Below are 23,575 nucleotides of genomic sequence, written 5' to 3' on the forward strand. Positions count from 1 at the left end.
GCTAATCCCTTAAGAGTTCATTTAACTTTTCACTATGAACCACTTGTCAATAAAAGATCAATATTTAATTTGCGATTGTTTAAGTTTTAATAGCTGAAATTAATTTTCTTCAAAAAATCGCTTCACATTTGATTATGTCGGAAGTAGAACAGTTTTCGTAATCTATTCAAAATCTGCTTATATCACCCACACTTCTATTGTCTAGTTTTTAGTGTAATTCGCTATTATTCTATTAAAGGATAATAATTAAAGGGAATCAGGATATTGTGCAATTCAAGAAATCATTAAGGTGAGTAATTACTATTATTTCATTAACGTTTTGTTAAATATTCATTAGCTTTATCAGTTTTTCAACTGCCAGCCATTGCTAACGTTTTCATAAAGTTTTTCTAATCCGACAGCGTGAGAAAACATTGACATTTCGTTTAATATAGATCAATTTTAATTGTTTCTCATATTTGGAGAAATTTCAGTATTGATTTATAACCAAATGGTTATGGTAATGTCGAGTTAGTTGGAAACAGAGTAGAGTTGTCATAAAAGGGCACAAAGATACATTAAAAACATGTTTATTATCACATTTACGGAACATGTACGATGAAAAATCACTGGCTTTGTAGTCAGTATAATATGTAAGAACGCGAAAAACAATGATTTCGCATTTAAAAGTAAAAAAATGGAGACCAAGCCAAGCAATTATACTGGTACGGCATGGCATACATTTCCTACATACCATTTGCGTTTATTTTTTAATTAATTAAGTTACTGTGTACAATCAGTATGTAAAAAATATAAACCGATACCGGATTGGTTTACCGAACCAAAAGTAATTGCAAATTAACAACATATAAACTAAAATAAATAACAACCATAAATATCGATCTAAAAAAACATGCTTTCAATAAACACTAACTATAATACAATCGGTTCTAAGGCACACAGTCAGCTGAATTTGATAATAATACATCACAAAAACATTTGTAAAACATCGAATACAGCGTTATACACTAAATAATAAAGTACCAACAACCATTTTGAACATTTCCTTATTACTACTTGGACTAGATGATGAAACGGTTACATTACGAAACGCCGCAATGTAACCATAATAAATATTTTTTCACTTTGTTTATTTATATAAGTACATCATAGCATTTAATGAAAACGTATGTTCAAAATGGCACGCCAAGCTACATCTCCTCTCGAGGAATGCGCTTCTCTGATGAAGTATGCGAAAATACACAAAACACATATGTCCATTACTGCGTGTACCTTGAAAAACTCATTACCTAACTAATATCCCTTGTCGGGCATATAATTTAAAAAATTTCATAGAATTAATAATTAATAATTAAAAAAGTTTGTACAAAATATTAATCGATATAATATACTAGATTAAAATTCATGAGTCTATATACAAAACAAAAAAATATACGGCACAAAAGAAGAAATATGGCCGCTCTGTGCTGAAATGCTTGCTATTTTCCACGACGCCGCTGTTGTACCTACATATATCCAACAAAGAAACGTATGCACGTGTTCCATATAATTAAATATCAAAATCAGAAACCAGTATGTCAACAAAGCCAATAAAATTAGATTTCGACATACCACCCTATTGTTGTGTGCTAAAGGATATGAGCCAATTAAAAATGTACTTGATATGCCTTCAATTATAACAATTCTGCATTTGTTTTAATGCAGACACTTATTTCATCGTGTTTTTGTGATAAATCATTAAAAAGCTTTTAACTCTAGGGGATATCGTGACGAGATTGTAGAACAATAGCGCTCGCTTTTTTAAATAATTTATCTTTACATTTAAGGATGCAACTAAACATTAAAAACGAAATTAATGTTAAAAAACGTCATTGCGAAGGATTTTTATATATGACAAGATCTTTATTCACCTCAGACCAAGATAAAACATTTTTGAACGAAAGTAAGAGAATCGGTAGAACTGCCAACTGTTAATAAGCGATTAAATATCTAACCACGCCTAGACAGAATCGTGGAACTACCTAACATTTTTTTATATGATTTTAAAATATGACAACTTGACAAAGATAATAAATAATAACAGTGTGTACGTCTTATTAAAAACAACCATTTTCTTACAGTAGCAGAATAGTGAATATCGGACTATTTAAATAGAACCCTGTAAACATTTCTCATACTCTTAATATGCACAAAATTATTTTTGCCAATACAAGTCAATAGTTTGAAATTTTGAAAGCTCGTAACATTAGATTCAGAATCCTTATTTATTTTTTAGGTATTATACTTAATGTGTTGCAAGAATAATCATTTTAGGTCTGGAAACCGTCATTTCACTTTTATGTTATTAACTTTAAATTCAGACGGCATATATTTTTTTTATTATTAGGTCGAGTATTCTTACTTCATCTTAACGGTATTGTTAACACAAATTAATTCAAATATGATTCTAAATATTCTATCAAATTAAGTCAAATCAAATTTCGATAATAATTTTCGTTATAGAAGAAAATTGTTTGATTTCATTTGATACCATTTTAGGAAAATGTTTTGTTGATATCAGTTTTTAAATCTAATTTGGAAATACACTTCAAAGTTTCTAAAATTCAAACTTAATTAGGGAAAACATTATGACTTAATTTCAATTCAAACTGAATGCAACAAATCCATAATTAAAACTTACTATACCGAAATACAATTATTGAAACTTTCTGAGATAAATTTAACTAACGCCTTTTGAATTGCATACGGGAAGGGTGTAAATATCGTAATTTTGTTTCATTGTATTGTTCAATATCAAATTACAAGAAATTACTTCAAGGGACGATAAAAAATTCTTCGGCACGGTCATTAAAATATTGCAGCCCAAACACTCGCAGCTGTCTAATTCGTGTTAATGTTCGACGTATCCACTGCGCCAAGTAAAAGTTCTCATTTAACGCTAAGCCCAATTCTCGCGTACACCTCCCCGCAGCAATGCCGCTTTGTAACACCACACCATCATCAATCATCTGCCGGCGAGCAGACTTAAAAGTGAAAAAAGCAGCCAAATTAGAAATTTTAGAGGTGGGGGCAGTGACCTATAAATATGCCGACGCCAACGCAGATGTAATATTCGCCTCCCACATCCAACTTTTACCTGGACCAATGGGATTTCGTAAAGATCTTAAAATCACGTGGGACGTAAATTGCACGGCTAACAAGATGTAATGATAATAAATAGTCCTGAATGCGATTGTGAGAGGATAAATAAATATACAGATATCTATCTGTCCCACGATCACATCCAATTTGCTAAAAGAGATTCTAATTTGCTATAATCTAACTACTTCTTCGTTCGACTGCCTAAATAAATAAAATAAACAGTATGAAGTTACATTTGTTCTCAATTTTTTTAAACGTACACTAAATTTTGGGTGAGCGGGAAAAGAGAACAATGTTTAATGTTTTTATTGGTTGAATAGACATATCAAGACACATTTAATGCCGATGCTTTTACTGTTGGTACTAATCACCAGATTAATAAGTAGTACCAAAAGTACGGAGCCTTATTGTACTATGTAGCACATCAAAAAGGTACTGATTTCTGTAGAAAGCTATTAACAGAATTGTACTTTTGGAACTGTATGCAACTATATTACTTCTTTGTTAAATTTGCAATAGGAAATACGGTCATATCCGCCGTAACGCGAACAGAAAACAGCAAGCACATCAACAGATCGATGACGCGCAAGACCTTCAGTAAGGACTTTCGACATTTGTACACCCTGAGTTTGTTCAGTACACAATGCAGACAGACCTTCAGCGGACTTTGAAAAGCTCTTATCATACTTACTTCTGTTTCAGAGATAGAGATCTGTATATACCGGCCGGATTATGTATACCACCCCCGAATTTAATGCTAATGTTTGTTAAACAAAACCGCCCACGCGGGATAATGTGGGACAATGTAGGTTACTAAGGTTATAATAAGAAGTTATACACGTCACTTGATATGGAAATCAGGCAAGCATATGAGAAATTTCCATATTAATGCTCTTAAACTTGAAAATTTAGAAGCACGTGAAATAAATTTACATAGTGAATACTAGCTGCAATTAAATGCGTTTTAAAACGTACTTTTCGTTAAAGTTGCAAGTTTTGGTAAGATAAAAGGATCATTCTTCGGAATAAATGCCTTCTTAATACTTGATTATCTTTTCTGTTGGTAATTTAATGAAATTTGTTGTACCAATGAGATACGTTTTCGAAGAACGATATCCTTTTTCCGTTTTCGATTCGAGCACGCGTAAGCATTGTATATTCGAAAGTGACATACATAATCTGTAACGGTAGGTATATAAGGAATTACCCAAATTTTCCCTTATAAGGTTCTCAAATTTTTTTGTCGTTCGTAGAGCAAAACGATACTGCACAATAAGCTACGAAACACGCTACAAAACGTCATGCAAATAGCTACATACACAACAAATAAGTCAAAACTATTACAAAACAAAAACAAATCTCCGCATACACACACACGCGAGCAAAATATGGAAAATGGGACCATTGAATGCCGCCAGAGCCATAAAGTATACCAATCCCAGCATGGAAGAATTGTTTCTTTAAAAATTTTCCCCTTAGCTTACCAAAGATACGTATCTGTAACTACCTAAAAGTTACAGATAAGTATCAACCTCCCGCACGAGCCGCTAGACTCTTGCGTCTAAGGCACATATGAAACAGTTGAAGCACGATTCCACGCTTCCGCTTCCGGATAAAGGAAGTAATGACAATAAGCGTATTTGAACTCTTTGAACGTCACAGGAAAGACACGGAATTTTTACCGTAAGGGAATTGGTCGGCGGAGGGGAAATCGTAATAGTTTGTCAGTAGAAAATAACTGGATACGCACAGGTGTTCGCGGATTTATCTCAGAAGGCAGCGTTTTCTTTAGATACTCCTATAAATTCCGCAAAAAAAATGTATTGCTTTTATTGCAGCAAAATTTAATAATATGGTCCTATTGAATTAGACAATATATATCTACCTCTGTGTTTGTAATAGATAATAGTATATAGTGCGCAAATACTGACGTAAACATATTTTACCATGTCGCTTTTATTTCAAGCTTTACAGATTTTTTCAAAACTTTAACTTAAAATAGATCTGACTTTGACATGCACAGTAACAATTCTTTGCCCATCTGTTGATTGTACGCTTTTTTGTAATGGATTTGTTGACACATGCAGATTTTTCAAGTGTTGTAGTTGGCATCCATCCTGGTTGTGAATAATTGCTTGTGAATTTGTTTTAAAAACTGGAAAATATCAATATGGTGTCCAATTTTCTTATTTATTAACACTTGCTAGCTGCAAAATTTTAATTATATGAAAAGGAAGGAAACTATAATCCTCCTTAACAGTGTTTTCTAAATTCGTTTGTTGATTACTTGAATAATATTTGTGTTTTATTTCAAGATTGTACTATTTCCTTCCTATACTTATGCTCATCATTGTTTAAATAAAATTTATATGTGTAATAATTTGATGTGCATTTTTTTTCGGGACTCCAGAATGATTTCTAGAAAATTTGTAAATATTTCAAAAGTATTATAAAAATATTTAACAGTAATTTGGTACAAAGCTAAAATTTTTATAAAAAATCTATGAAATTTTGAGATTTTAGAGAAAATTTTTCGAGAATTATAAGATAATAATACACAATACACATGTATGTGTAGTATCCTATAACAAAATAGAAAGTAGAACAACAAAGTTGTAGCAAAATAACAAATAACATTAATATGTGACACAAATTTCAGTTAGTCGAATTTTCCACATAAATTACAGTCAATAGTGTAAACTGTCAATTGTATAAATTTTTAGTAGGTATATTTTTTCTGTGCAACACAAATTTTCTCAACATATTTATCATGTCTTTTGCAAGGACAACAGCGTGGTTACTAAAACCCAAATTTGTTTTAATGTGCGGTATTCGAATGAATAAGTATTCCAGTAAACCGTAAGAGAAAATAACATTTTCAAAATTTTTCAATACATGTTAAGCATAACCTCAAAATCACATTTCATGTAAATTGAATCAGTGGCCGACTAAGGCCTTGCCAAACATTTAGGTACTTTGGCCAAATATTCTTGGTTGCAAACAGATTTTAATAAAATTATGCAAAATATACATCGGGTACAAGGACAGCCAATTAAAAATATATGGCCGCAGCTTCATCGGGGTCTTTTACAAAATAGTATGCTTTTTCACTTAAACATTACACTTGAACTTAATTTTCATTAAAATTATGTCCTTTCAAATGACAGCATGACAAAAATCCTACGTAAATTAATGTTTGTACACTCTATGTCTTCTCCTGTGCTTTTTTGTGATATATGTAACACTTTATGCTACGAAAACTTGAGTATGCAGATTCAATCGATTTTCACGGTTGCCCCAATCTGTCGCTTCTTAAAATTGACGTCTAAATTAACCGACTTCAAACTGTACTGAATAAATCACCTTTATAATTCATAGGACACAGTCTGATGACAAATTAATTGACCACCGCAGGCCCAGCCGTCTGATCCCATTTGAATTTTTACTATTCTCTCCGTCTATTTACATAAGTCGTATACGGATGCTTTAATGCTTTTTAAATAACAGTTAGGAAGACGACGGGCCCTGCCGTAATCTCCACCGGGGCATAATCAATCTTCATTAAGCCGAGCAATTATCGTCGTGTTTTCTAATCCAAAATTAACGAAATATTAAAATTCCCCCCGGTCTCGACCACTGGACTCGTGTTTGCCGCGGTCCGACGTCCCGTTCCCCAAAACAACGCGAACAAATCCAACAGATGTTCTCGGTGGGAAACTGACTAAATCTCACACCTATAAAGATACGCGTGAGGTCTGGCTTTGGATGAATTATTCAAGTAAGTCGGTCATCGCTCAGTTTTTTAATTAAATTCTGGTCCCTACGATACGCCAAGTGAGAAAATGGTATTTCACGTGCTGCCAAAGATTCGCGGACCACTTGGACCCGATAGAAACGAATTTTTAGTTATGAGTGCCACTGGACAGGTTCTAATTTAAGGCTCGCTTCTAAGACTCTTGGAACAGGTTTGTCCTAAAAATGCTGATAATATTCAAAGACAATCACTATTTATTGCAAAAATATCACCACTAGAACATAAAATACTTCAATCCATTCATTATATATTTTATCATATTCGAAATCCACATTTAACCAGTTCTTTATCTGATCTCATAGCATTCATAGTTATTTACAAGAAAGAAAACAAGTTCTTTTAAATTCAACATTTTTCACAACCGAGGCATATCCAATTATCCAATTAGGTGTCCCTCAAGGGAGTATTTTAGGACCATTTATGTTCTTACTTTTTATTAATAACATTGCAGTATTGTTAATTCAAAATGATTTGTAACATTGTTCGCAGATGACACTTCTGTGGCGGTTAAATCGAAATCTATTGCTGCACTTAGCGGGCTTGGATCAGGAGTTGTGATTAGTAGTGCAGAATTATTGTAAAAATAATAGTTTAGCTTAAAATGGCACAAAAAATTTTTGATCGTGATCAATACTAAAGAAATAGATTATAGTATATTAGTCTTTAACAACAGAACTATTCAACAAAATTCTACAGTACCTAAAATTTTTGGGAGTCTTATTGGATTCAAAATCATCTTGGTTAAATCATATTAACGAATTATTGAATAAATTGGCAAAATTGCTTTGATCTTTGGCGTTTAGGCAAAATATATTATTTGGTTATGTTCAATCTAATTTAAGCTACTGCCTTATTTGTTGGGGTAATTCTTCACATATTAAAGATTTATTTATTCTCCAGAAAAATATTATACGAACAATGACTAATGGCCCTTTCATTATCTGATAGATTATATAATAAATTGCCAATGCACATTAAACAGATAAATTCTTATATTCCTTTTCGTAATAAAGTAAAACGAATTAGCTTTAACGAATTGTGACTTTAATGAGTCTGGTTTGTAATTTTTTATTTTGGGGCATCCTATATTTTGTAATTATGTATGTCCTTATATAATTATCATTTGTCTTATATTTGTGTTTTATTTGACTTACATATTTAAATATATGGGTTTGGAATTCTTTATACTTTGTATAACAAGGCCTTATGAAAACTTGTTATTGTTTAATAAAATCAATGGTACTGAATAAGCCTGTCAATGATTGAAAATGTTGTATTTCCTTATTAACCAGATATTGACAATTGGACATAACCTAAGTATCCAATTTCCAAAAATAAATTGCCACTATAATTTTTAGAGCTTCTAATAAAGTCTTCGAACGAATTATATTTTAAATGAGTTATTCTTAAACCCAATTTACCTAGATTTTGCGAACCTATACATATAAACGGAAATTATAAGTTAAATTTGTAGCTTCTGTATATATTTCTGAACAATTTTTTTTTAATTTTAGAATGGTAATATATTTCTGAAATTACGTAGTTTTAAATAAGTATTTATTGTCAAGATTTCAATTGAAACAATAATAAAATCTGAAATATTTTATAATTTTCAAGTTAATTCTGATTAATAAAAAAAATGTTAATTTCTTAGTAATTGTATTAAAAAATAAATCATTTATTAGCAAATCATATATGTGATATAAATGAATAATTTTCTTATAGCCAATACGCCTCAACTCAAAAAATTGCATAACATTTTTTTAATAAACATTTTACTTAGAATAATAATGGTTTCTTAATCTTTACAGTTTTCATGGGTTTGAAACAAAGTAACAATTTGTAAAGATAATATGTTTGGATTTAATGACTCAATGCACCTTCCAATACGTCTTGAATCATTTTACTTTCTCAAAGATTCCTTGATTCTGTTCATTCTTTTGATCAACTAGAGTGCCATAACAAAATGTAAAATATATATTTAAGTACAGCATTACAGCAATTTTGTATGTACATCTTCGTTTAATCAGAAGATATTTAGATTTTTGAAAACTTTAACACTCCTATCTAAAAAAAATGAGTTAGAGAGGAAATTTTTGTTCTGTTACATCTCGTACACGAAATCTTTGAATTATTAAATTGCTCCTGTTTACTTTTGTTCGCCTTATTAAGATTATCAATTTTACATATATAATTTTGTCGAACTAAATATACAGAAATATTAGTTTTTATCTTGTACAGTTGTTAATTTCAATTATCCAGTACTGACATACAGACTACACCAATGAAAAACCTGCTATACTGACATCAGAGCTCACATACAAATGATATTAAAAAGTAATGAAAATATTCGGATATTCATAAAAATGCGTATCGGTAAACAACTACTAATGAAAGCTTAGATGCTCCTATCTTTCAATTACACGAAATTAGTTATGCATCACTGCGTCGCTTTATCAAAACTTTTACGTCTGTTTGCCCATCGTTTAACACCGTGGATGTGCTAAGAAGTCCGATAAATTTCCCAGGCAATTAATGGTATCCGTTACATGACAAAATTTTAGAATTAGGAACGTTCCCATAAGTTTGTCAGTTACGTGCTAGATTCTGGGGACTGTACATGGGAAAAAACTAACCACCGCACCTGGATAAGAATTTATAAAAATTACATTTACTTCGACACAATTATGGATTATTTTCCCCGATTATACTATAAATCTTAAATGCATACCCAATATATTTTAACTAATGATATTGTAGGAATAACTACTCTGCGGACCAAAGCCCCGTCCAGCTTTGAATTACATCGGCAATATCTAGTTAACAGCTAAGATCATTCATCAGTAGAAACAGCAGACATAGACAAATTTCAAACTTATTAGTTCTCATCAATGACAGTGACAATTAAGCAATACAGTTTGTGGATCATATCTCACTGTACGCACAATATTGGGATGTTTTTTAATCGCAACAACTAAAAATCGCATTTAATTACACTCAAAATTCATATTTCAATATTTCCAGCTCCGATTTAATTACTGCTATATTATTTAAGGTATAAAAAAATTATTTTAGTACTTTTTGGTGGCAATAGCTCTATAAGAAACTTGCAATACACTCTTTTGTGTTAACAACAATATTTCCATTAATAATGTAAATGAAATTAGTACTTGAATTTTACAGCTATTTAGTACATCAAAATTTTCATAAAAAGTAATAAGTAAAATCGTTTTATAAATTTTCGAGATCTTCATTCCTGTGTTTGGAACAAATTTTTCACAGGTCACAGGTTTTTATCGTATTACCTATGCAAGAAAATAGACAAACATCTTTTTTTCTCAACTACATCAAAAGTTCAGCAGAATCCAAAAAGTTTCATAAAAATTAAGCGCTTCAGTTCAGTTCTTTTACTAGAAAAATTTAAAACAGGGAAAAATCAGGAAAAACTTATTTTTTATTAAAATTTGGGCTATAAGTTCTTAGCCACTATACAGGGTAGTATTTAAGTACGTGGACAAACTTCAAGGGGTGAGTATTTAAGTGATTCTAAGACGAAAAGTTTATATGTTCATATAATATATGTCCGGTAATACTTCGTTTTCGAGACACAAAATGTCAAAGCTTTATAAAAATCGTTTTTTCGTAAAAATCTTAATAATCCTTTAGCTGATTCTGTTGAAATTTCTGTTATTTATGGTAAAAAGGGGCTAACTTAGCCCTAACTAGATTAAAATTATTAAGTCCAGTGGCGTCGCGGGGGGCACCTTAACCAATATTTTTGAGAAAAAAAAATGTGCGCCACTAACTTTTTAAAAACTTTTATCAATTTCTTCGCATTAAGCAACTAAAAATACAACTTTTATGTCTTGAATTTTGTTCGAATCTTCATTTTGGAGAAAAAAAATAAAATCACTTTATTGCATGTCAACCGGACAACATAAAAACACACCGTTTTAGCTTTTAGAAGCTGATAAAGTTCTGGATATGATTGGAATGATCAAGAGCATCTTGCTCTGGAATCAGAAGCGTCAGACGTAGAATGTCAAAGTCTTTGTTTAAGTGAATTTGCAAAATAATGCTTTTTTCCTGAGACATTATTTAAAAAAGCGTTTTTTTAAATGCTTTTATTTCGAGTTTCTTCCATTTTTTGCAATTTTTTCCTTCAGAAGAAACGGAGAAAAACAAAGTTTATTCAATTTTTCCAGTTTTCTTAGTTGCGACAAACAGAACAAATAGTCGTGAAACACATATATTATTTACTTTAATACTTGAAATATAGGAAGTGACAACTTTGCAAAACTAGAACAAAATCTACCTAGAAGCGCTGGAACTTTTGTACTGATTGAACTTTTTCCTTAAAATCTGCACGAGTTTGAAAATCGTGGTAATATTAAAAGCAGTGTCATCAAAGGACCATGGATAGATCAAAGCTAATTACTTTACTTTAATTCCTCAACAAATTGGGTTACGTATCCACTATCTTAAGATTAAATAAGCGCGAACATAAAATGAACGAATTAGTTTTAATACCCAACGAATTAGCCAATCTCACCGATCATCTGTATAACTGGCCCATGTACTTAATTCCATTTCGTGGCTAAAATCACGCTTCATTTCATGCTTTGCCCCTAGTTCTGTAACATCGGCCAGCATCAATCATAACTTGATATTCTCGTCCGGGCTTAGCAATCTCGCAAATGCGAAAAAAAACGACTTCTCCGCAAATATCGTACAAATAAATATTACATTTAATGAGGCGCAATTAAGTTTTCAGTTTATACGAGACGGAGAAATATGTAGCATAATATTATCATAATTATTATGAATCTATATACATTTGTTTAATGCTCTTTTTTATTGGACTTGCACAATTCCGGTTTGCTGGTGAGATTTTACGATTAGATACCGATTTAACGCTGTATCTCGTTAATTTACGGATTCATTTACTGCCTATAAATTCGTGTATTTTGTTGGTTAACATTTCCATTATAAGCTACCTTCCAGCTACGCAATTTAATATATGTTGCAAATACCCGACCATAAATCTAGCTGGCTTCGCTCGTAACGATTACGAAATTTTGTAACATATTTTTTACCAATAAATTACCTTTGACTTGTGCCAATAAATATTATTATTTACTTGTCACTGCCCTCAGGAGGTGATACTAACTACGATCTACGGCATAACGGCGACTGCCTTGTCTTCTAGTTAATGTGTTTCCCATATTTTCCAAAGATAATCGAAAAAATATATCGCTAGAAGTACCCTAAAGAAAATATACCGAGCTGGAATTTAACGGGAGACTACAGGTGTATCGTAAACTATTAGATATATGGGGTGATTCACATTATAAAAATTGCACAATATTTTGCTAAAGCCTCCCTTGAAGTAAGATTTTAGATATTTTAAATAACTACCGAAATACAATCAAGAAACTGGAAATCTTTTATTTTGCGCCGAAGTTCATTTGTTTATAAATTATAAAGGCAGTTTAATAAAAATTCACTTTGAAGGACAATGAAGGATAAACTTGCAACTCCTATGTGTCCTATTCGTATGAATCTTATGACTAGAAATCGAATTAAATTATCTTCATAAAAAAATTAACTCAGTTTGACACTTTGGTGCGTAAATAGAGCGGCGAGCCCCATAGCATTGATAGGGGCTGCCACATCTAAAGAAATTTAAAGTTGTCTCGTCGTCCCAATAAATTTATTAAATGTTTTCCTGATTTGTGCTGTAATGGAGCAGTAATAAAATGCCATGTTTGTGAAACGATTTTGTTGGGAATTTCTAAATCTGTAAATTTAATCGCAATAAAACCCATGTAAAAGAGAATGTCAACAGGTATTTACTTCGAATTACAAAGTTTTTCGAAATATGGGCTTTTCCAATAACAAAGTTGTATATATCTATTTCTAGTAGATACTTGTATATGTTTACATTTTTAGTTATCGCTAAACAGTAGCGCTCCTTTTTTAAGTTCTTAAAATGCCTTATTCTAAAATATTACAAGTGTTAGTTCTGCGCATTCGTCACCGAAATTATTTTTTACATTGCATTTTAAAGTTCTCATTGTCAGATGTGTAAATGCAAGGCGATCAGCAGCAGCAATAACAATATTTCCAAGCTTGGCGATGCTGTATGTGTTGTGAATAACAATAACAACTATATTTCCAAGAAACAACTCCTTAAAATGCGTTTTTTTTTTAAGAAAACCTTCTATACTTGATGTGATTATAATAAACATTCTATTGAAACGTTAGACAAAAATTATAATTGTGAAATAGGCATACCAAATTTTCAAGCCTCTCCACTATTTCTCATGTGTACACTTTGGTAATCGATATTGACCAATTTCAAGATGCTTAAATTTTTTAAATAGATAATGTTGACCAATGACAGATATTTACTAGATGTTGCCGGTGTAATTCAATGCTAGACAAGGCTTTAGCCCGCAGAGTAGTTGTTTCCAGTACCTTATCAATAATTAAGAGAACTTAGGATTAAATGTGACACCCTACTCCCAGACCGAAGCAGTACACTTAATCCACGCAGTGAGAAAAAATATATGTACAACAAAATTTAATTTATATTTTGGAGTACATATTTGTAGCAAAACGCATACAAAAATCATTTTAAATCGACAAAAATCCAAAAATAGATTTAAGAGAATCATTTTCAGATTTCCATCAACTTCAAATCAGTGAAAGTGAAATTTTAGCAACATCTAACAATTTTTTGAAGGTCTATCTGATAACTTTAGATATATAGCTTCGAATATTACAAAGGTCATCATCAATCAAATCATATTTTACCGATCAGAATGATCTCTAACATGTGAAAACAACACACAAGTAGTCTAAAGAGCCGATAGGCATCTTTCGGAAAGTACAATCGACGCTATTATTATTATTATTGCAAACGTGCTTTCTGTAACAGCTATCTATATAATGAGCTTCTCAATTAACAAGAAGCCGCATGCAGAAATTGAAACCAGAGTTATCTAAATAAATCAATAATTACCGAACAGAAGCTACAAATTCCTTACAATATCGGGCGTTCTTTTTTTTCCTGTTGCTTCAAGCCGACTCGTTATAGACCCGATCGAACTCTGACAACAAGAAAGAGCCTTCGAGTGATCGGTTCGGCAGCAGATTGAAGTGAGCCTAAATAAAGAACCTGCCTTGTATATCTAACGTAATATCAGAACGTATCGAAAAATGCGGCTGTAATAAATCCACGGCTCTTTAATCGCCTTGGCGCATCGTCGAAATCGAAATCCTATGGACTGGCTTCGGTTATTTGCGACGGCAGAGATTTGCGAGAGATCAAAAACTACTAGGAATTCCATTATTATTCAAAATTCGCATTTTAAATTGGCTTTAGAGTCAGTCTAACAATCCAATTTTATATTTCCCACAAGTTTCACAAGACCACGTCTACAGCGTGCCTTAAAAAATGTGTCATAAATTCAGAGACTCGCAGAATATCAAGATTTTTTCCTGTAGGGATAATAATCCCATTTTTGGGGTACCAGGCGTCAAAGATGCTTTGTTTCAATCAAATTCTAGCCATAGGTACCTTTTTAAAATAAATTATATTGCAATGAAAACTGAAATAAACAACTTCCCCCAAATGTCAGTGTTTTTAGTGCATTATCTTCTAGTTACGATAATTCCCAGCGATGTTTTGGAATACGTCTTTTTGGGACAAATTTCATATAAAAAAAAATACTCCTTTTGAAACAGTTGAGAAATTTTCGAGATAAATTTTATTGTGCCAAAGTCTACCAGCTTATATCAATGTAGGTATTTAATAAGAGTTTCAGCTGAAAACATTTTTAACCTAAATTAGATTTTTATTCGCCACAAGAGGCGAGGCTATGAAAACTAGTCGCTACACATTTTTGAAAAAAAAAATCAAATAGCAAGCTGCGATTCCTTTAATTTTTATGTAATTTTTGTTTCAATATTGGACGACAAACTTCTCTTGAAATTTTTTTAATATGAAATTTATCTAACTTATTAAAAACAAAACAAGATTTTAAAAATGACAAATGAATCAAATGTAAATTGCAACATTATTGGGAAGTTGTTTTATAAGTAATAGTTTACTATTATAATGAATAAAAGATCACTACTTTAGTAGAATATTAGAACATCAATCAAATTTTTAAGGAGCGTAATTGACGTAATTAGATCATCAGGTATAGTATTTCCGATCTCAATTGAAGACCAAAGAGCTAGGCAGTATGTACCAGGTTCGGTCACTACGCAGCAACTCGGCATTGAAATATTTGAAAAACTTGTTCTTATATTTATTTAGCCATACCCATATACCGGTCTGGTCGTGGAGATGGTAGAAATGTATATGTACGTCCAGTTGATGAATGCGTGCGCAGGTGAACGACGCACAAACACAACCGCACTGGGCAAACGGCCATAAATTTCAGTTGTTGACAAATTGCCTAGCAGTGCAGTGCAATTAAATTTTTATGTATTTATTTTATTTTATTGTTGATTATTTTTATTTAATAACTTTTCTAACCTAAACTAACAACCTTTCCTCATTCTTTCGTGGCAAGGATATATTCATACCTTTCCGTTGGTTCTTGACATATTTTAATGAATATGTAAATGTTTTCTTGACATGTCAGCCAAAATTTACCATTAATATAATAAAATTATTTGAGGACATAAATAATTAAAATATGTTGTTGGCCAAATGAATATATAATAGACATTTTCTACACATCATATACAAATTATTATTATTATTTAGGTATTACCTAGCAGAAAACTTTTTTAGGGACGCCTATAAAACTCATTAACTTTTATTGCTAGACGTTTTTATACATGTTCAACTGACTTCGGAAAGACTATACTTACTTGTACCATCAAGTTTTAATACAACCCATTGTTTTTTTTAAGACTGGATTTAAAAAAACATTAGCTTTGAAGCACTATATCTCAAAAACAAGAAAATAATAAAAAAACGTCTTATATTTGAATGCTCTAAGAGTCTCCACATTTAGGACACTCTCTTTAAAAAACCCCTGTATATTTTTATTCAGTTATGCTACCGTTAATGATCATTATTTTTTTTCAAATTTAGTACAGACGAAATTTAAATTCAAAAAATAAAAAAACTGAAATAATTAAAAAAAATTATAGCAAATTCACAATACAGGGTGCAACAGCGACTTTGCGACAAATTTTCAAGACTGATCCTATCAATGTATAAAAAAACGACAATCGCATTTTTTCCTAAAATGATTTCTAACAGGTCTACAATTTTTCAAAAATTAGACGTAAAATATAGTTTTTTATCAATTACTTGATACAATATAGTTGTCTCAATCCCTCATGAACATAGAACTGCACTATACCAAGTTTGAAATGTATTTTAATATCTTTACTTTCCTAAAAATTTTACTGTTTCTAATTTTTATTTTGTAAGATGGGATCAGTCCAAAATGGTCGCAATATTTAAAATAAAAAAACTAGGTATGATTTTGATATTGTTCAAAAATGATAAAAGAAAATTTCACATTACCATCTGTATATCAACAGAATGTTATTTTTTTAATAAACTTGCATTGTGCAACCAAAATAATCACAAGTTGACAGAAGTAGTAATGTTGTTATGAAATGACTGCAAACGTTTCTACCTTAAATAAAATCTAAATACGAAACGAATATCTCATAAAAAGATACATTTTAGCTCCAGCTGCTTCTACTCATTGCCTTAACGATTTACCGAACACGAAATTTTAATGCACGTTCTTGTCCCTATATTTTCACGGCCTATTCTTAATTAAGTCAGTGGACCACTGTTCTCAAATAACTCCTACTCATTTACGGGTTACGAAACAACCCAAACTCGCCTTATATAGAATTCTAACAGCTAATATGTAAATGGATCGATCAAAATATTTAAGTTGTCGGGATCGTAAAAACAATATAATCATTGGAACTTTTACTTTCAACTTGCCACTTCATTTTTTACATACACGGTCTTCATTTGCATAACACATTATGGATAAAAGTGAATTTTATCTCGTGAGTAGGGACCCCTTAAAAAAAACTGTGATTATTTTTCTACAAGCTTTCTACAAGGCACTTTAGACAATCAATAATATTAATACCCGAGTTGTCATATTCTGATAGATTTCAGTAACGGGTAGTAGGTACAGGTCGTTCTATCGACAACTGTTCGTGTAATTTAGTGTGGAATAAGTGTATAAAAAATTGTCAAATGCGTCAATTCTTATTTGAAACATATTTTTGAAAAAGGAGTAAAAAATTGCCTTAAATTTTTAATTACCACGATTTTCCGGTAATTCAAACAAGATATTAGTTTGTCTTATACTTTTATACAAAATGACATAATTGCATTTACAGTAAACATATAACCAATACAAAAACTATAAAGGAATACCTATGTTTCATTTAAAATTAAAAACTCATTATTACTTTCTTTATTAAATTTTTAAAGTGACTGCACATACAGGATGTATATTAAATTTTGGACAAAAAATTTCCTGATCCTGTTTACGAAGATATAAGCTTTATCAGTTTCCATTTTTCAATCATCAATTATTTCCTAGTTTTTGAAAAACAAGAAATTTTTATAGCGTTTAATTAATGACACAACATAAAAACATTAAATAGTATTTCTTGGATCAAATTATTAAGAACTTTATCCTTCATCCTTCAATAATAATAATCATAAAGTCGTATCTTAGTTACAAAAATTTATAAGAAGTTTAAGTTAAAAATAAAAGCACTATCACCAGAGTAAAGTCAATAAAGAAAAACTAAACTTCGATTTTGTTTTTTTAACTTTATTTCGAAAGAAATTTATATTTAGCTTAAATAAATGAAGAATTTGGCTAATAAATCCGCAGTTTTTTATTACTTTTAATTTTGGTCGAACAGTTCCATTATCTTCTTTATAAAAAATTGATCAGTGTAGCCATGTATTTAGGTTGTGCTTATTTTATATTCAAATAAGTAAAACATGATTAGAAACAGTCTTCTTCTTAAAATTGTATAAAAATTTTTGCCGGAATAGTATCTCAACTAAATCGGTGTATCTTAAAAACAAAATTACTAACGACAATAATCATGAATATAAATCCCGAGATAAATCCAGAACATCTATGATTATAACATTGAATATACAGTTCCTGTATTTTTTACGTCTTCTTCTGTGAATTCGTTTTAGGTGTAAATGTTCTGTTTCCAGTGCAATATTTCTATTCTTCTACTGCCAATATACTACTGTTGATTGCCTCTATAGAGCGATTATACATTTTTAACAAAAAACTTCAAGGGTTTCCAATTTAATGGACGTTTCCCTGTTAACAGTAGGATTCCACTTCAACAAATCATCTACTTCACTACAACATGTTGGAAATTATTTCGAACAAAACCTTATTTTAACAATTTCTTAATGAATCTTAACTTCGTCTTAAAAAATTCAACAAATTTTCTAGTTTCATGATCAGATCAAAAACAATTCCTCAACATCTAACAGAGTGATTAGAAAATAAAACAAGAATGTATGGAACTAAGTATCATTTGGTTTATATCCTCACTGGCCATTAATCACTTTAATATATTTCTTTTTTTTAATTTAAGCGTCAATTATTTCAATGCATGAATTTCTTCCTCTAAAACCAAAAAATGCAAGTCTTTAAAAAATTACAACACTCCGATTTATCTTAATTTTTTTAATATTAGTAAAAGTTAAAAAATTAGACTTAAAATTCTAAGTCGCTCTCTTTCGCAAATCCCCGAAGCCAGCGCGTCGCAACGTCCATGTCCCGGCGCGTCATCAACGTAAGAAACGTAAAAAAAAATAAGACTAATTCATGACTAATAGAGCCCCTGTCCGGGACCTGATTCTACGGGGGGCTCAGTCTACCGCTGAGGGTGGGAGTGCATGTGCGAGTGCGGATGCTGGGGGTGGCCGTAGCCTTGGTGCGGGGGCGGTAGCGGACTGGGGCAGGCCTGAGAGTAGCCGCCGTGCTGAGGCGAGCCGCCCAGCCCCAGGTGGCTCTGCTCGAGGTGCGAGTAATGGCCCTGGCCGGCGAGGGAATGTGGGTGAGCGTGTGTATGCGGCGAACCGTACACCATTTGCCTTACTTTAGAGTCCTCGTCGCTGATGTTGTAGGTGAGTTCCGTCTCCTCGAAGCCGGTGGCGGACATCCTCTGGTCGCCGCCCGCGGAGCCGGCCGGCGGGTCGGGGCTGTTGAGGCAGGTCTGGATGAGGGCCTTCCCTGCACATAAACCGTTGACTGTTAAAAGAAAAATTGTATCGTTTGGATGCCGAAACTAATGTGGAGTAGCTATCCCATACCAGATTTGTTCTGGTTTCAGTAACAACCGAGGTACACGTACCAAATAAGGCATGCGACATACTTGGGGTTGTGAGCACGGGGGTAACGGAATGGCGGTGTCTTGGGGCTAATCCGTTAATAATAAGAGACGGTGATGCTAAATATTACTTCCAAAAAGCGACGAGCTCTGGTGATGCTGCCAATTTCTCTCCACAGTATTTTAATACAAATAATAAATAAAGCATGGCACGCCATTGAGTTCCGCTGCGCGACACTACCTCAAGTATATCGTCAGCTTAAGACCATGTCATTTTCATAAAACGAAAATTCTAAAACCTTAAAGCAGAACTTCCACATGCAATGTTTCCGGTGCCAATATCATGCTAGTTTTTTGACGCCAATACCCGTTTCCACATATTTTTGTGTGCCGTTCACTTCTGAGGTATTCAAAATGGCGTTAACATCTGCAACCATTTGTTCTCAAGAAGGAATTGTAAAGAAAACGAAAGCACAGATGGTGAGTCCGCACATGGATATCACGTAGAGATTCCCATGAAGATCACAAAGCCTATCTGAATCACCTACCTACTTATAATATCCGTTACTCATTTCTTTGATGCCTTCAACATTTTTTACCACGACTAATAACGGGCGTCCCAAAAGTAACGCAGAATTTGAATTGTGAGGTTAGACAAAATGGAGCTATATGACGGATACAAGTATGGAGAGTATGTAGCTGAGAATGTGCACAAATAACGTGGAATTTTCGGCAGTAAGAATGCCCCGAATGAAATCTCTTTGAAAAGATTAGTTGCTAAATTTGGACAAATAGGTTTGATAGGTTGAAAGGTTTGATAGCAGAAAATAAAAAAACAAACTGACCTGGTACTGGGGCCATTCAGCCGAAAATATTGCTACGGTGAGTGATAATGTAGCAGAAATTCCTATAACCTCAGTGTAATTAAACATATCAAAAAGCACAATGAAGCGGATTTTAACAAAAGATCTGTATCCATTCAAGATGCAGCTAACTCAAGAATTGAAACCAGATAACATTCGTTGATTGGGTGTTGGAGAAACAACAAGTAGACGGTGACTGCTAAGAAAATCATCTTTAACGACCAGGAGCATTTGCATCTTAGTGAGTATATGAACAAGAAAAATTGTCGAATTTGGGGCAGAGACAATCCTCTGGTCATTCAAAAACGACCACTGTATATCCAAAGAGTGACAGTGTGGTATGGATTTTACGTTGATGGGGTGATTGGTCTGTTCTTTTTCGAAAATGAGGTTGGAAAGGCACTGACTGTCAATGGAGAACGATATCCAGAGATGCTATTGAACTTTTTGTGGCCTCATTTGGATGGCATGGATTTGGATGACATGTGGCTCCAGCAAGATGGTGTCACCTGAAATATGGTACGACAGAAGTTTAATAGACGACTCATCTCACATAACAGTGAAGTGACTTGACCACCAAGATCACGCGATCTTACGCCATGTGACTTTTCCAGTGCGGATTCGTAAAGTCCTAAGTTTATTCTACTCAAATGCATACCATTCCTGAATTACAGGTATAAATGTGGCGAGTTATGAACAAAATTCATACGTAGGTATACGAAAGCGTGATACATGATTTTCTTAAACGAAGTCGAGTATGCCAAATGAGTCGCGGAGGATATCTGCCCGACATCATATTTAATGGCAATGACGTACAGTTTCTTTGAAAGTGGAAACATGTACAATTTACAATGATGTGGTGCCAGTAATCACTGCTGTAAAGACTCTGCTTTAACAAACCTAAAACTATGAGAGGGAAACACATTAATTTACATTCTTTTAGCAACAGTGTGTATGTTTCCATCATGATCGTCTAATTGTCATTGACGTTTCGCTGTTCATGCTTTCAACTTCTTGGAAAAAAAGTTAAAAGACCAAAACGACACACTGAAAAAGTAACTTTAACGCTTAACAATTATCAGAAGATAAATAAATATTCAATTATTTGAAACCAGAACAGACCTGTCATGTCTTTCTACAACGTTTTTTATTTCATGCTTCATAAATGTAAAACAAAAGCAGGGGAAGCTGAACAACGTACGAAAGCATAGTTGGAACAGCTACTTATATATTTTCCTTAATACTGGATTTGTAAACTCTGAAATGGTTTTTATGAATAAAAATGTATCCTAGTGAACTGAATAGAACTAATCTAATCAGTAAGTAATAAATACCAAAAAATATTAAAAACAACATTTACAAACAACAAAGATTATATAACAATTATATTCTACCACGTTAAAAATTATTGAACATGTTTTAATACAATTCTTTATTAAAATATTTACTGACATATTTATTCAGTATAGTATTTGATATTTAATTTTATTATTGCGGTTTCCTTTTTAATTTTTGGTTAAACGCATTTTCTGTCAGCTTAATCTAATAATCATTGAAACTTGATATATAAATGAAAACGGATTTATGCACAACAAAATATAATTGAATTTATTTGTTAAGTGGGTTTAACAATAAAAAATTTTATCAGGACTACGAAATGACCGTCTCCCTCTAGAGACGGTTTCGACGGCTCTAACCTACTGATCTCCTTTCAAGAATTTTGTCACCAGTAATCGAACCACTTTCAAGCCAGCTCACGTCTCAAAGGACCATAACTTGAAATTCATAACCTTCTGATAATCTCTCTCAGGAGAGTTCTTACTAAAGGCAGAACCAAATAAAAAGAATTATTGGCCAATCTGAAATTACTTACTTTATGAAATTGTCTACACCTAAATATCATTATTAGTATTGGGAATTTCTTAAAAAGTAAAAGTAGCTATGAATTGCGACGCATGAATATTTATAATTTCGCCAATTATTTACCTAGCAATGGACTTTCGATTGCCTATAAATTTAGGTGAATTGCAATCACCCAAGAAAAAAACAATGGAGTTTATAAATCCAGTTACATTCACATTTAATGAGAAAATATTATACTAACAATAATATAAATAATAAATTTATAAGTAAGTATACTGCGTTTTGAAATGCATACAAATAATAACAAATCTTGAAAATTCATACAATGTGAATTTGCATATGTTTTTTTAAATATTCTTCAAACCCTCCAAATTTTTTAATTTCCAATATAAAATCAACTACCCATATTGAAATATTTTTTATGTTTTAATTTGAATATGGAAAATTGGTACCAGTACAGCACTATTTTTTTATTTAATAAAAATGTAGCCATACATAAATTCTGCTGATCAGTTCTTTTTTAAGTCTGAGCTAGCTTAATTGGATCTACATTCAGAATCTAACCTAGACATTTCAATTTTTAAACTATGTAAATCCGAGTTCAGTATACATAAATAAATCCATATTCAAATAGATAACAATTTTAAACACTGGATATATTTTATTGCATTTTATACATATATAAACGGAATCGTTGTCATTAGACAGCTATACAGGGTGTTTCTAAAATAGGGTTCCAAACTTCTGCTGCGTCTATAACTCATTAAAATAAGCCAAAAAGTTCATATTAACATGTGCCCTAAAACGCACCATTAGGGTGCACTATGCACTTAAAAGGGCTCAAACAAAACTGTTTTTTTTTTTTCAAATAAATTGCAGTTATGAAGGATCCGATCATTTAATAAACAATTTAGAACATAAACTAAGACTATTTAAATTTAGAGTTACACTTACTAATTAAAGAACTAATTACTACTGCAGACAATAGCTAATATAATATTAATATTAAAGAGCAGAGTAATTCTCAAACTCAATTTACTCGAAAACCATTGGAAATATCGATTTGGACAAAGATAATAATTTTTACGTACAATTGTTAAGATTTTATAAATCTGTAGAGAAAATTGTAAAAAAATTGAAATAAAAAAAATTACGGGCCGAAAACCCCCTTCACCAACATAAATGGGACACATATATGATTTGCATGTCGAAAAACGAAGTAGCCCATGTTATTTAACGTAAAAAGTTATGTAAGACCCATAATTTTTTTTCTATTTATTTGCGACCGTTTTGTCAATAACAGAAAAAAACCAGTTTAGTTTGAGCCCTTTTAAAGGCATATAACTTTCTAAGGGTGCGTTTTAGGGCACATGTTAATAGGACCTTTTTGGCTTATTTTAATGAGTTATAAACGCAGCAGAAGTTTGGAACACTATTTTAGAAACACCCTGTATATCCTTGTATGCATGAATTTCAAATACGCTGTATAAAATAGACAATATTAGTG

The 23,575-nt window shown here is 32.0% G+C and overlaps 1 protein-coding gene across 2 annotated transcripts in view; it reads right to left on the bottom strand.

Annotated features, from left to right (window-relative positions):
* Positions 1-23,575, bottom strand: part of LOC108913469 (serum response factor homolog) — a 229,385-nt gene that overhangs the window by 124,486 nt on the left and 81,324 nt on the right. For both annotated transcript variants that reach the window (XM_018719026.1, XM_018719032.2), the window contains exon 3: positions 19,112-19,245. In XM_018719026.1, the coding sequence (XP_018574542.1) occupies positions 19,112-19,245 (134 nt within the window). The remainder of the gene's footprint in view (positions 1-19,111; positions 19,246-23,575) is intronic.

This window comes from Anoplophora glabripennis, unplaced genomic scaffold (genome assembly GCF_000390285.2).
Source record: "Anoplophora glabripennis isolate ALB-LARVAE unplaced genomic scaffold, Agla_2.0 scaffold37, whole genome shotgun sequence".
In the NCBI taxonomy this organism is placed as follows: domain Eukaryota; kingdom Metazoa; phylum Arthropoda; class Insecta; order Coleoptera; family Cerambycidae; genus Anoplophora; species Anoplophora glabripennis.